At 35.1% G+C, this 13,305-nt stretch overlaps 2 protein-coding genes across 2 annotated transcripts in view; one reads left to right on the top strand and one right to left on the bottom strand.

The window, feature by feature from the left end:
• On the top strand, positions 1-9,464 carry LOC306851624 (EF-hand domain-containing protein D1-like). Its single transcript, XM_079388013.1, has 4 exons — positions 1-332; positions 5,001-5,148; positions 6,668-6,802; positions 7,961-9,464. Exons 1-4 carry the CDS (start codon positions 58-60, stop codon positions 8,093-8,095), a joined length of 693 nt encoding a protein of 230 aa, XP_079244139.1. The 5' UTR covers positions 1-57; the 3' UTR covers positions 8,096-9,464.
• LOC306851617 (inward rectifier potassium channel 13-like) overlaps positions 9,192-13,305 on the bottom strand; it is a 19,955-nt gene continuing 15,841 nt past the window's right edge. Inside the window, exon 3 of the mRNA XM_079388004.1 lies at positions 9,192-12,001. Within this exon, the coding sequence (XP_079244130.1) occupies positions 11,403-12,001 (599 nt within the window). The 3' untranslated portion in view covers positions 9,192-11,402. The remainder of the gene's footprint in view (positions 12,002-13,305) is intronic.

Here is a 13,305-nt window from a genome sequence, read left to right on the forward strand (position 1 = left end):
CTCGAGACTAGTGATCAGAAACAGCTGATCGTGAGAGGCACAGCATCTCAGTCCGTAATGTCATCCGAGGAGCTCGCACGGAAGCTGCAGCGCAGGCTGGACGCCGAGCAGCGTGACACCAAACCCGGCTCACCGGAGCAGCAGACAGAGCCGCCGCCGCCGGAGAGACCCAGCACCGCTGCCAGCTCTGAACTGACGGAGAAACTCAACCGCAGACTGGACATCCATGACGGCACGGCGAGACCCAAGCAGATGAAGGTGTTCAATCCCTACACCGAGTTTAAAGAGTTCTCGCGCAAACAGATCAAAGATATGGAGAAAATGTTCAAGAGGTCAGTTCATTAATCAACACCATTTAAATCCCACCCGCTGTCGTTATCAAATATATTGATCTAATTAAGATTTATCAAACTACGAATGCATTTAACTGGTATTTTAGGCCATAACAAGAGAAGTTTGTGTGCTTGTGTGCGTCAGAGAGTTCTGGGATCATTGTGTTCTTGGATCAGAATGAATCATGCTTCTTTTAAATGAAATCCCTCATTTTTTATTTTTTATCTTTTGTCTGTTATTTTCTTAATAGTTATTTTATATTAATCATTTTATTCAATTTTAATTCAAATTTACTGTGCTTTAGTAGCCTAATATTAAAAGTGTATTGAGTTTTAAATAAAATAATACATAAAACAACGTGAATGGAGTATAGTTTTATGATAGTATAAAACAAATAATAATAAAAATTAACACTATGAGGAAAATAAAAATGAATATGTAACATTAAACATGAGTTAAAAATAACTATCGTGACAGGTGCATTTATATTGCAAAAGCATTGAGAAATAAATACAATTATGCACATGGAGAATTATTTAAAATAAGAAATATACAATAGATTCTGAAGCTCATATTAAATGAACATGGATGCTCTCTCTGAGCGTCTTTGTACGGTGCCAAAATAATGTTTTGCTCTGGGGTCTCTCTCTCTGAACAGCCATTGTCCTGGTTTCCCTCATTATTTCAGTACAAGGGTCCACTCACAAACTCGACGTCCCCATGGAACCCACTCCATGAGCAACAATGCCATCTTTGTCTGTTTGTGCATGTGTTTAGATGCAGGGACTTGGAGTCTGTGATGAGAGGGAGTCTTTTTGGTTACATGCAGAGTAAAAAAAAAAAACCTTCATTCATTTTTATCATATCATTAGATATTTTTATTCATTTAATCCCGTCAAATTCAGAACCGGGTCTCCAGTAGTGCATCAAAACCCTCCAGATAATAACAAATGGCAATCAATCCAGTGTTTGATGCTGTTTCACCACAGAGACTTTGTTTCTGCATGTCATCCTCTGCTGCCAGGTCATGATTTTTTCCAGAGTTATGCACACATAAGCATGTTAACAGATTTGTTTTTAGTTGATCCCAAGGTTAATTATGCCTTACAGAGACTTTACAATGGGTGATGTTTTTTTGTACTGCACATAAAATTGTTCAAATTCTTTGCACTTTGCTTCATTAACTGTAACGCTCAGTCAAGTCTATTAGATTATACAGCGTTATAGGAAATTATCCCAAACTGTATAGGATATGAAAGTGTGGATGTCCCATAAGACTATAGGTTACGTCAGGACCGAAAGGTGTGTGTAAGTCATAGAAGTACATACTCTGGCCCACTTCAGATCAGTTCAACCCAGTTTCATCAGAGATGAAAAAAGATGTCATATATAAGAGGAAAATGGGTCAAAAGCAGAGTTAACACATTCATAAACACAACTTACACCTACACACTTATGAATTAGCACACTACCCTAGATAGATAGATAGATAGATAGATAGATAGATAGATAGATAGATAGATAGATAGATAGATAGATAGATAGATGGAAATTCATGTAAGTTTGGGGTCAGTACAGTGCTTTTATTTAGCAAGGGTGTTTAGAATGTTAGAAAATATTTCTATTTGCTTTTCTTTTGAACTTTCTACTCATCAAAAAATCCTGAAAAAAAGCATATCATGTTTTTTTGCAAAAATATGAAGCTGCACAACTGTTCCCAACATTGATAATAATAATAAAAAAAACATATTTTTTGAGCATCAAACCAGCATATCAGAATGATTTCTTAAGAATCATGTGACACTGAAGAAAATTCAGCTTTGCATCACTGGAATAAATTAGATTTTAAAATATATTCAAACATAAAACTGTTATTTTAAATTGAAATAATATTTCATAGTATTACAGTTTTTACTGTATTTTTTATAAAATATCTAATTATATCTTTGTATAAGTGTGCATATTTCTTTGTTTACTCCGTTCAAGCCTCTTTAGCACAGAGAGGGCTGTTGACCTGGAATGTGTCCGGCATGCAGAGGGCAGGACCAATATGCCAACCTCATCCTCCTCTTTCTGTTTGTTATTCTCTATTTCACTTTCTCTCACATACAGTACCAGGTCACTCTTGTTAACGCTGACCTGTTTCATGCTGCTTCAAGTACATGTAGCCGTTCTCAGCATATCTGCGGTTCTAAGCAGATCTGGGATCTGTTACTGGACTGCAGTGCTCTGAATGCCAGGCTCTATAGCTGAATCTCTGCCCCTGAGCCTTGGCATCTATAAATACCACAGCAGGAAACCAGAGAGGACAAAGAGAGCGTCCACACACAAAAACATGCGATGCACCCGCAATTACGTCAGGGCAGTTTGTGTTTTCATGCATCCACACACATTTCTGAGCCGTGTGTGTGTAGGAGTGCGTTGCCAGTTGCTGAAAGCAGTTGCTGTTCTGGTCAGCAGATTCCCAGTGGTCTTTTAATCAGGGCAGGCAAGTGTGAGCATGTCTTCGTGAGGGATGTTGAAACCGCATCAAACAAAGAAAGTAAGTGAGGATGTTGCGTGAAATGGTTAATAAATTGGCTTTTATGCAGCACTTTAACAGTGAAGGCTGAGCTATTTATGACCTTTCAGAAACAATGAGCTCAGGAGATGAGATTAGACGGCCATTCAGAGCAAAGATATGAAACACCCTGATAAACATTCACATTAAGCCCTTTCACACATACAGACTTTTCCAGAAAATTACCGGTAAATTGCCGTAAAGAGATCATGTGTGAACAGGACCTTTTAAAAAATACCGGTAAATTCGTTCTGGCAATTTTATGGCAATTTACTGGTATTACTGTGTGAAAGGGGCTATTGTCTCAGATGTTTCTCTTTGAAAAACCTTTGCACATTTGCTGAAATGTTAACTTTGATTTAATACATTTAATGTGGATTGCAGGTTAGATAATTAGTAACATTTAATGCATTTAAGAAATTGTTTGTCCAAAAGTGAAAATGTCCTGAGAATGTACTCACCCTCAGGCTATCCAATATGTAGATGAGTTTGTTTTTCATCACATTTGGATAAATTTATCATTACATCACTTGCTCACCAATGGATCCTCTGCAGTGAATGGGTGCCGTCAGAATGAGAGTCCAAATAGCTCATAAAAACATCACAATAATCCACTCCAGTCCAGCCATTAATGTTTTGTGAAGTGAAAAGCTGCGTGTTTGTAAGAAACTAATCATTCGTTAGGGTGTTTTACTTCCAACCATCATTTCTGGCCAAAATATGAGTCCATTATTCATAAAAGTCCATCCCCTGTTGTCTCTCACATCAAAATCCACCAGCATATTTGTTTAAAACTGTTTTAGACTGTTTTCACTTGCAAACAGTGCTTGATCTGTGTATATTTCTCTCCTGATTCAACCTAGATGACATTTTCACTGTTGAAAGCAATGTTACTGTATGGATAGAGGACTCATATTTTAGCCAGAACAAATGGTATTAAGTTTATTACAAACACAGATTTTCAGTTCACAGGACATTAACTGATGGACTGGACTGGTGTGGATTATTGTGATGTTTTTATCAGATGTTTGGAGACTCTGACGGCACCCATTCACTGCAGAGGATCCATTGGTGAGCAAGTCAGACAATGCTAAATTTCATAATGAGATCACTTCTAACATCCATGTGAGGTTATTGTGACTTTTTTCAGAAGTAAAATCTGACTTTCTCTATTTTATTGTCTTGGTGAATAATATAAATGCGATCTCATTCATGCCTTTCTTTCCTATGCGGAGAGGGAGAGAAGTAGAGATGAGGTGATGTTCACCTGTACTTTTCTGCCACAATGAGCAAGTTCTTTCTAAAAGCATCACTCAAACCGAAATAGAAACACGTGCCCAGTCCTTCAATCTCAGCCTCTTCACTTTCACACAATGTTCAAGGCAAACACTTCTCTCTCTCTCTCACACACACACACACACACACACACTTGATCTTGCTGGTTGGTGTGGCAACAGCTGGGTGAGACTCTATAAATACTCTCCTCTGTTAGAATCTCTTTTTCCTGCTGTTTCTGCCGTCACTCTCCACCTGCTGTTCTGCTGGCCTCCCTCTGCTGCGACTGGATAAATCTTCATGTCAACACTCGCTTCTGAGTGTCGCTAGTTTAGGTTGATGTAATACATATGGTAGAATGCAATTTGCATTGATAAAATGGTCTGAAACAGCATATAGCATTCAAAAGTTTGGGGTCGGTCAGATTTTGTAATGAGCAAAAATCTCTTATGCTCACCAGGGCTGCATGTATTTGATCAAAAATACAGTGAAAACAGTAATATTGTGAAAAAATATTACAATTTAAAATAACTGTTTTCTATTGTAATATTTTGTAAAATATAATTGATGTAATTCCTGTAATGCAAAGCTAAATGTTCAGCATCATTACTGTAGTCTTCAGTGTCACATGATCAATTTTTTTTTAATTAAAATATTTAAATTTAAATAGTTTAACTAATAATGCTCATTTTTTATTTATTGATTGTGATTAAATGAATTGTCATCATAATGGAAAAAGAATGCAAAGAGTGTGTTAACAATAACAGAACTTTGCGTTTAGGTAAACTATTACTTTTAAAGCATTTTTTTTTTTAAACGTGTCTGTGTGTAGATTTGACTCTGGTAATGACGGCTTCATTGATCTGATGGAACTGAAGCTGATGATGGAGAAACTTGGAGCTCCACAGACGCATCTGGGCTTGAAGAACATGATCAAGGAGGTGGATGAAGATTATGACGGCAAACTCAGTTACAGAGAGGTATGTGTGTATAATATATGCGTGTGCCTTTTTCATGGTATAGTTACAGCTTTAAGTCTATCATCGTCCCTGATGACTGATGTGATTAAATCTTTTGAGAAATTACACTCCATGCAAACACTTTAGACTCGGATGATCCGATCACAGCACGCTTGTAAGAGATAACATCTCTGAGTGCAGCTCTGATCTTTAAATATCAATCACATTTAGTCACAATTGATGATTTTCACCTGGCAAATGTACAATTCTATAGATTTACATGAAAAAGGAACCCCACACGTGTAGGATTCAAAATATCATATATAATATAGATATACATATCCATGTAATCGCATCAAAAATAAAAGTTTTTGTTTACATAATATATGTGTGCATACTGTGTATATTTATATAAATATGTATGTATATGTAAATACACACACATGCATGTATATATTTTGAAAATATTTACAGGTATTTACATGCACATGGATATTCATATAATTTATATTATTTATAAACATTACATATTTTTCTTAAATGTATACATGCATGTCTGTGTATTTATATATACATAATAAATATACACAGTACACGCACATATTATGTAAACAAAAACATAAAGACCGTCATGAATTTTTCCCATGAGATGACATTAAAAAAGTATCAAAGTTCAGCCAACCAAAATACAAATTAATTATAATTTCAAATCTTTCCCAATCTTTGCCACTATCTTTCAAAATACTAGGTTTTACCCGTTTGTCATCAAGAAGTATGTAATCCTTTAAAATATGATAAACTTTTGAATGATCACTTTTTCTTTTATATATCTTAAGTACAGGTCAGAACATGTATGTTGTTTAATTTTTACATAAATATATGTTACACTGAATTACAATGGAATGTTGGAATTTAACCCATTTTTTGACATCTTTATTATTTACAAAAGTTTTTAAAACAAGTAGACACTTAACTTGAATTTATATGCTTTCTTTGTACATAAAATCACTTTATAAATTTTATTACAAAAGTACAACTTTTACTACAGAAACACCTTATCAGTTTCCTAAACAGTGCAGCTGCGTTCAGTAGAGTCAGTCTGTTGTGTGTCAGATGCTGCTCTCATTCTTCAGATTGGACAGATATTCCACATGGATAAGATTACACACACACACACACAGAGACAGATTGTGCAGAGAAAGGGGGGAAACCCGATATAAGGTCATTTTTGACCTCTCCCTTCCCCTCAGTGAAATCAGTTCTGTTTGGACATGATCTAAAAATCATTTAAACAAAATTGCAGTTCAATTTGAACAACTAAAATAAAATTTTAAAGAACCTTCTATTTAGTATACTGTGTAGATCTGCAGTGTCTTTTATTTTGGGAAATAAAAACCAAGCTGAATTGATGGTTTATATGCTGACATGGCAACTGGTATCAGATTCTTTTGTGTTTATTTTTAGAATTGCATAGAAATGTTGATAACCTTTAAGCCATTGAAATTTCCCTATATGCCTAATCTGTCCATCTCTGTGTCAGTTCCTGCTGATCTTCCGGAGGGCCGCAGCAGGTGAGCTGCACGAAGAGAGCGGACTGATGGCTCTCGCTCGACTTTCAGAGATCGACGTCTCGACCGAAGGCGTTCTTGGAGCAAGGGATTTCTTCGAGGCAAAGGTTTGTGGGTTTTTATGTTTGTGGGGTTGTGATGCATGGGCAAACACTTCTCCCATGCTCTTATTATCCCCCTTGTGGTCATATAGTGTAAGTACATGAAAGGCTGACATCATAGAACACATCAATAATTTTACAGATGACAGTTGTTACACTATAAAAGCTTTTAAATGTCCTAAAAAACTACTATGACCTAAATTATTTACTTAAAGTACATTCTTTTATTGTTAACCTTTCAATATATTATTTATTGTATTGAATGAAGTGTCAAATACAGGTGCATCTCAAAAAATTAGAATATTGTGAAAAAGGTCTTTTTTTTTTCTTGTAACTTATTTCAAAAAGTGGAACTTTCATATATTCTAGATTCATTGCATGTAAAGTAAAACATTTCAAAAGTTTTTTTTTTTTAATTTTGATGATTAGAGCTTACAGCTCATGAAAGTCAAAAATGCAGTTTCTTTAAATGTTACAAGAAAAAATTTACTTTTTCATGATATTCAAATTTTTTGAGATGCACCTGTATTTTGTTTAAAAATTATTTTAGCTACATTTTACATTACATTTCAGTGAATCCTTTTATATTTCTTGCATGATAATGTATACGTCTTTATTTTGAATAATAATTTAAATAATTATATTGTACTATATTTTAATTAACTTTATTGATCATGGTCTCATTTAGGAAATTTAGTTATATAGTATTATAGACCCTATATGGCAAGTGTTATTTTAGTATTATTTATACACAATTATAATATTTATTGATATTTTTAATTAGTATGTATTTTCAGTTTATATTTTAATTTCAGTTTAAGTTTTAGTATTGTTGACTTTTGGTTGCAGTAATTTTAGGACCTTTAGAACGGATTTATTTGAATTAATTGCCAAGACAACAAAAGTTTTAAGGTTTTTTAGCTTTGTTTTAATCTAATATTAGATTTTTTCACCTTTATTTCTGTTAATGAAAACTACTTTTTTTTTTACTACTTCTAGTTTTGCTGTATAGTATTTAGCTTCAAGTTTAGTAAACATGCATAACAAGAAATTAATTTATAAATTGTTTTATAAGGACAACATCAATAGTAATACACTTATTTATTTATTTTTATGCTGTATGCATATGACACATGTATTGTGTATTTTGTGTGTGTTTGGTAGGTTCAGGCTCTGTCTGTGCGCAGCAAGTTTGAAGCAGAGATACGAGAAGAACAAGAAGAGAAGAAGAGGATGGAACTGGAAAGAAAACAACGGCGTGCTGCATTCAAAGAGCTGCAGTCCACATTCTGCTCCTAAAACTATAGTTCAACAGATCTACACAGTTTACTTGCACATACACGCATGCACACACTGCTTCTCGAACCTCACACCTATGTGTAATCAAAAACACAGCCGAACACTGAACAAGTAGCACTAGCGTTATTAGCTGCTTACAGCTATCCTGAAATATGCATGAGGAATTTGTTTCGCGGGTGACGGCTGTGGAGAAGACGAGATGACGCGACTGAAATTTCAGGAGACTTCTAATGTAGGACTTAAACTCTAATAGACTAGATTGTGCTTCTATTTTGATCTAAGCAACTATATATTTTTAGAAACAAAAACGTTTATTGTAAAGTTATTCAGTGTTGATCATAATTTTAAATACATGTAGTTGGTGTCTTGGACTAAATATTGATTATGACCAACTGAGAGAAAATAAACCATGGAAACAAAGGGTCAAGAAATATTTTTATAGATTTTAATCAAGCATTTTGTTCCGTTTTCTCTTTTTGTTAACTGTTTTCTACATATTTGTCAGCTAAATATTGTTGTTTAATTGTTTTTATCAGATGTTCACTGTAACTCGTGTTTATGTAAAGCCCATTAAATCACTGTATTTTTCAAAAAAATATTTTTGCATGTTTTTTTTTTTTTTAATCACTTTCAAATTACATTTGCGTGAACCTACATTATATTGCAATATATTTATGTGGGTATTATATTATAATGTAATTTTATTCATTTGTATGGCTAACCGTACTATATACTATTATAGGCCCTATAGTGTTTTTAGTGTTATTATTATATTTAAAATTGTGTATAATAATGTAGAATTTTGAATGAGCCTTTTATGTATATTTAGTTTAAGTTTTAGTGATTTTATATTAAGTTTTAGTACTGAGCCTGATAAAAATGCTAATTTTAGATGAAAATTCCAGATAGCACTTAAAATAATATATATAATTTTATGTGCAAAATGTACTGTAATAATTGTTGTATCAGTGGCATTTATTTTTTGAAGCGCCTGTAGGTGGCAGCACAGGAACTGGTCAACAAAACATGACATAAATTGTGTTTATGTAATATTTACTGCTAATAAGATATAAAATGGATTAAAAATCACAACCACAACATTTTCACAGATATTTTAATCCAGTTTTGTGTTCCACATATCAAAATAAAGACATTTCTTTTACAGATTTCACTCAGTGTAGCTTGAAAGAATTTGATTAGTGGCCTGTTTGCAGGAAACTGAATTACTACCATTCTTTTCCAGCCTTCCAGAGTTTAACAATCATGCTATACACATATAATAATAAAGTGAAAGCAGTCAGTCTTTCCTGATTGACAGTACATGTGCATAATCACCTACAGAGTAAAAATCATACAGTGTTGTGCCACCAATAAGATTGTGCTGTTTTGTTTTATTGCATAGATTGCATTGCACTGATAATATTGAGATTTTCTTTCCCCAAAATAATCTATTCATCTATATACTTTATTTACATAACTGTTAATGTTCAGTTCAATATTCGATCTCGTCATCCAAAAGTCCATTTCGTGACTTTGTTGGGAAAAATAAAAGTTTGTCAGTAGGCACTTAATAGGGGTGTTAATGCACACTTTAAAGGTATAGTTCAACCAAATACGGAAAAGGTCATTTTATTTTCATTGAGTATTGAATAATAATAAGAGTGCTGCAGGGATGATATTTTTGTAGGCCAAAACCCAGAAACAAACATTTGGTTGATTTCTGCTTTCTGAAGTTTTTTGGTTAAATGCCTTAATTTAAGTCTGTGGTTAACACAAGCTCAAGATATTTGAATCTACACCATAAAAACCCATTAGTAATACTCCTGTTTTTTTTAAATCTTTCACTTCAAAAAAGAGGTCGCTAACAAGTGTCTAAATGGGACTACAGAGGCTGATTGTGATATTAAACGTCAGATAATCAGATAATCTTATCTTCTCACTTCTAATCTGCTTTGTGTTTATAGTCACGCTATTGCAAGTTATTTTAACTCGGACCTTCAGGGAAACTGTTATAAATAAAGACTGAAAGAGTTATTGTACGCTTAATGGTGGTGACTTTAAAGTCATGTGACCATGGTGTAGTTTATTTATGGCCCATGGTTAGCTTTTTATGTGTAAGGAATTAAAAAAGTTTATTGGCCACCGACCAACAATTTATGTAATAATCCAAAAAAAACGGTGTAAAAATGCTATTGGGTTTTTGTCGAGAGAACCAGGGTGATGGGTTGGAATACAAAAATGCAACGCTCTATATGAATATATGAACATCCACTTCTGTAGAGTACATGATGACAGAGTTTTCATTTTTGGTTGAACTATTCCTAACACTCTTTCACTCACACTTTTGATAAAAAAATACTTTATGTTCAAGGATGACCCTTGTCTGTGTAGCCAGTGCTGGGTAGTGACAGATTACATGAAAATGTAATCAGATTCCAAAAAAGTACTTGTAATTAGATTACATTATATTTGAAAATTCTCATAAACAAATTACAGTTACTTTTTTATAGATTACATATTAACACAATGGAAGTATTCGAAATTTGATTTGCGCTAGTTCTTGTCTCTCTCTCTCTCTCTCTCTCTTAGATTTTAAGAAAATTCCACTGCTTTTATACACTTGGAAAGTCTTCCAGCTTTTCATCAATTCATAAGCCCCCTGTAGTTCGTTCATGAATCCCTGGCTTAATGTAATGTTTAAAACACTTCATGATGTTGGACACAAAGAATGAAATATATTTTAGGTCAAAAGTAATCTAAAAGTAATCTGAATACATTACTTGATATGTGTAATCCAACAGATTGCATTACAAACTATAATTTCCATCATGTAATTTGTATGCAGTAACAGACTACAATTTGTAGTAATCTACCCAGCACTTTAATAATTTATATTTTGAAAAAGGGCCCTTCTGACTCAGATATTGACAGGTAACGAAGGGAAAATCTCCAGGCGCCAAATAAAGAAGGGCACAAACTCAATGGTTTTATGTTGTCAGTGGATTCAGGGTGAAGATGGTCAGTTACGCTCATAAAATATCGGAGATTCTTCTTATTGCCAACAAGATCTTAAGCCGCCGTCACTCATCTGTGTTACTCTGGAAAACACAAGTGTGTCTGAAGCAATAAAAATGGGTTTGATGGGTTTCTAAAAGGACAGGGTGACATATCAGATCATAACTAACTGAGCTTGTCTTTTGGGATAAAAAAGTCATAAACTGGAGGCTGTGTTGTCAAATGAAATGCCCGTTTCATGAGCGGAGAATTCTTCTAACACCATACACCCTTGCACTAAAATAAAGCACTGCTACTCCACCCGATCACTGCCTTCTCCGTTGATCTGGACCACCACGTGCTCTTTCTCCAGTGCGTCGCCGGTGTGTGTGTTTGGGAGTGTGAGCGGACAGGGCTGCGTGTCAAAATAACGCATGCTTTCAGCTTTGCTCCGGCCTTTTCTGAGCCGAGACGTCACCTTGGTGAAGCAGCTGCCGTACTGGATCTCGTCGGGCAGGTAGGAGGTCCTCTTATGGTATCCGGAGCCTGTGCTCTCCTGAGAAGCGGTGAGGAACACCACCAGCTCGAAGTGTTTGGTGCTTGGGGTGTTGTTTAGAGGGCTGGATGGAGTTAGAGGGTGATAAAAGGTCAGAGGTGACAGGAAAAGAGGGCAAGGTCGTGACCCCAGTTTATCGATGCAGAATTCCATTGCGGTTTGGTGGAGATCATGATCGTCACACTCTTCGTAGAGAACGGCGCTCACACACACATCCACCAGGGGCCGTGGAAGCAGGTTACAGACGCGAAACATCAGGCAACGCTGACCTCTGACCTCGCACACTACGGCCTGAGGGCTGAACAGGATTCCACCGCAGCGCTTTTGAGGGCGCGAGAATTTAGCCACAAATGCACCTGAGCAGTGACAGAAAAAAACTATTTGAATAAAAAGGAACTGAAATAAAAGCAAAAAGTAAATAAATCTGCAAAATAAATGATTTAATAAGAAATTATTATTAATAATAATAGCAATACAAGAGAAGATAAATTTGTCAAGACAAACCTTGCCACAAATGTATTGAGAAGAGAAATAAAAAAAATAAAAACACTTTATAAACTGTTTAGAGACAGGGAGATTAGTTTGAAATGTCACAATTTTTTTTTTTTTTTTTTTACCTACTTTATATATACATGGGAAAGAATAGAAAACACTTAATTTCCCAAAAAACAATTATATGTTGCCTCTATCTGAATTGTGATTCAATGAATTCAACTTCCTGTTCACACTCATAATTCTTAAATTCTGAATTTTGCACAATCCTGGCCTGCATCCCAGTGTGTATACTATCCATCCTAAATTCTATGTGATATTAGTAATTTTAAATACTATTTAGGGCAGACAGGGTGAATAGCATACAGGGCTGGTCAAAACTCCTAAAGTGGCCATAGGTTTACCTGAGCAGTCAGCCCCTGCTGGTAGATTCTGTAACTACACGTTTTCTAAATTGTTTCTACAATTGACAGCCAATACAATTTTTGTAAGCTAAGGTTTCATTATACTCTATCAAATGTTTTTTGAAAAGTATATATGGATTTTTCCCTGTTTGCAGTCTTTGGTATCAAAGCACCAGATATTTGTTATAAAAGAGTGATTAGTCACATGACACCTGCAGCTCAACTGATTGGCTCACAAACCTGTGTCTGCAGAACTCAGTGATGGCAGCATTCTGACTGTGTACTTCACTCCTGGGCCACCAGTACAGAAACTGCCATCAAGATTGACAGGAATGTTCAGGGATGGCTTTCTAAGGGAATTACAGAGCCACTTGATAACATTGTCATCTTGAAAAGTTCATGTTTCTGGCTGCATTTGTAAGTTCACTCACAGTATTTGTGTTTATGGGTGGATTAATAAACTAAAATTCTGAAGTAGGATTTCAGTGTACACTGTTACATTTATATTTCTAGTTCAACAGCAGAACATCTACAAGTCCTTCTGCATTTCCTCTGAGGGTTTCAGCACCAGGATTGTCTGCTTTACAAAGCCAGAATTGTGATGCATTTACATTTGCAAACCATGAGGAGATTGCTGGGACTCTTCTGAGGACGAGAAGAGTAGCGTGGGGAGTAAAAGGGTCGGAGACTGGCCAAAAGAGTGGTGGAAAATTGCATAATCTGCAGGAAAACAAGAGCAAAAAAGTGCAAGCAGATTATGAGTG

The sequence above is a fragment of the Barbus barbus genome (assembly GCF_936440315.1).
Source record: "Barbus barbus genome assembly, chromosome: 31".
Lineage (NCBI taxonomy): Eukaryota > Metazoa > Chordata > Actinopteri > Cypriniformes > Cyprinidae > Barbus > Barbus barbus.

Bases quoted from the DNA above. Each gene is read 5' to 3' on its own strand.
- LOC306851624 (XM_079388013.1), top strand. From the start codon at position 58: ATGTCATCCGAGGAGCTCGCACGGAAGCTGCAGCGCAGGCTGGACGCC. The intron at 5,149-6,667 runs GTATGTGTGTAT...TCTCTGTGTCAG, and splicing joins GCAAACTCAGTTACAGAGAG to TTCCTGCTGATCTTCCGGAG. The intron at 6,803-7,960 runs GTTTGTGGGTTT...TGTGTTTGGTAG, and splicing joins GGGATTTCTTCGAGGCAAAG to GTTCAGGCTCTGTCTGTGCG.